The 1,447-nt window shown below is 63.0% G+C and overlaps 1 protein-coding gene across 1 annotated transcript in view; it reads left to right on the top strand.

Annotated features, from left to right (window-relative positions):
* The window catches only part of RASAL3 (RAS protein activator like 3), a gene marked incomplete at its 5' end in the record, with an annotated part of 3,212 nt that extends 2,081 nt beyond the window's left edge, over positions 1-1,131 (top strand). The window contains 3 exons of the mRNA XM_009322792.1: positions 1-96; positions 617-818; positions 958-1,131. Coding sequence (XP_009321067.1) covers positions 1-96; positions 617-818; positions 958-1,131 — 472 coding nt within the window. The remainder of the gene's footprint in view (positions 97-616; positions 819-957) is intronic.
* Positions 1,132-1,447: the final 316 nt, after the last annotated feature.

Here is a 1,447-nt window from a genome sequence, read left to right on the forward strand (position 1 = left end):
CCTCTTCGGCCTCGTCCAGGAGTACCCGAGCGAGGCCACCGCCCGTACCCTCACCCTTGTGGCCAAGGTCATCCAGAACCTGGCCAACTTCACCACGTACGTCACAGCAGGGCACGGCACTGGTACTGGTGGGGAGGGACATCCCTATGGGGAAGCCACAGGGCAGCGGGGACATCCCCTACACGCTGTGTGGCACGTGCCGTGGACGGTCACGGGGCAGTAGGGTTGTCCCCAACATACCACGGAGCGGCAGGGATGTCCCTTACACGCCACGGGGCAGCAGGGACATCTCCTGCACGCCATGAACCAGCCGCGGGGCAGCAGAGAACATCTCCACTCCATGCACGGGGCTGAGGTGTCCCAGTAGCAGAGCCTCCTGTGTCACCTGTGGTGGCCTGACCTATGGGTGGCTTGGTCCAAGAACACGGCAGTGTCCTCACCCATGTCCCCGGCTTGTAGACGGGGTGGTGACGTGGTGCAGGGACGTTGCAGTGACCTGGTCCACGACCAGGTGGTGGTCTGGAGGTGGCCACCCTGGAGGTGGCCTGGCTCATGACCATGGTGGTGGCCCAGGCCGTCGCCTGGCCCCCAGGTAACCGGCCATCGTGGTCCCCAGGTTTGGCGAGAAGGAGGCCTACATGGGCTTCATGAACGAGTTCCTGGAGCACAACTGGAGCACCATGACGGCCTTCCTGCAGAGCGTGGCCAACCCCGAGAGCAGCGTCCACATGGCCACCTACGACGGCTACGTGGATCTGGCCCTGGAGCTCGCCACTCTCCACCTCCTGCTCTGTGACATCTTCTCCAGCCTGGACCAGGTGCCACCACCCAGTTGTCGCCAAGGGTAGCTGGCGAGACTGGCCACCTCCTCCCCACACACAGAGCTGGCGTCCATCGCCCTGCGGATGGCACAAGGTCACCCATTGTCCCCATAATGTCCTTGTCTCATCCTGGCAGGCCACGCAGGAGGAGCTGGAGCCCCTGCCCACCATCCTCACCGCCATCAGGGAGGGGACCCCTGTCCCCGTCTCCGTCCGGCTCAGCTCCACCATGGAGCGAAGGTACCAGTGGGTGGACAGGGACACACACGCAACCAAGGTGGACATGCGGGGCCAGGAGGAGCTTTGGTAGAGGGGTGACACTAGGATGGGTTTGGGGTGGTTCTGGCCCGCCTGGGTTTGGGGTGGTTCAGGTCAAGGCTGGTTTTGAGGATGGTTCTGGTCCCAGTTGGGTTTGGGGATGGTTCTGGTCCCAGTTGGGTTTGGGGATGGTTCTGGTCCCAGCTGGGTTTGGGAGATGTTTCGTCCCGGTTGGGTTTGAGGATGGTTCTGGTCCCAGTTGGTTTTGGGGGATGTTCCTGGTCCCAGATGGGTTTGAGGTGCTTCAGGTCCAGGCTGGGTTCAGGAGATGGGTCCGATCCCAACCGGGTTCGGGATGCCTTCAGTCC

This window comes from Pygoscelis adeliae, unplaced genomic scaffold (genome assembly GCF_000699105.1).
Source record: "Pygoscelis adeliae isolate BGI_AS28 unplaced genomic scaffold, ASM69910v1 Scaffold434, whole genome shotgun sequence".
Taxonomy (NCBI): domain Eukaryota; kingdom Metazoa; phylum Chordata; class Aves; order Sphenisciformes; family Spheniscidae; genus Pygoscelis; species Pygoscelis adeliae.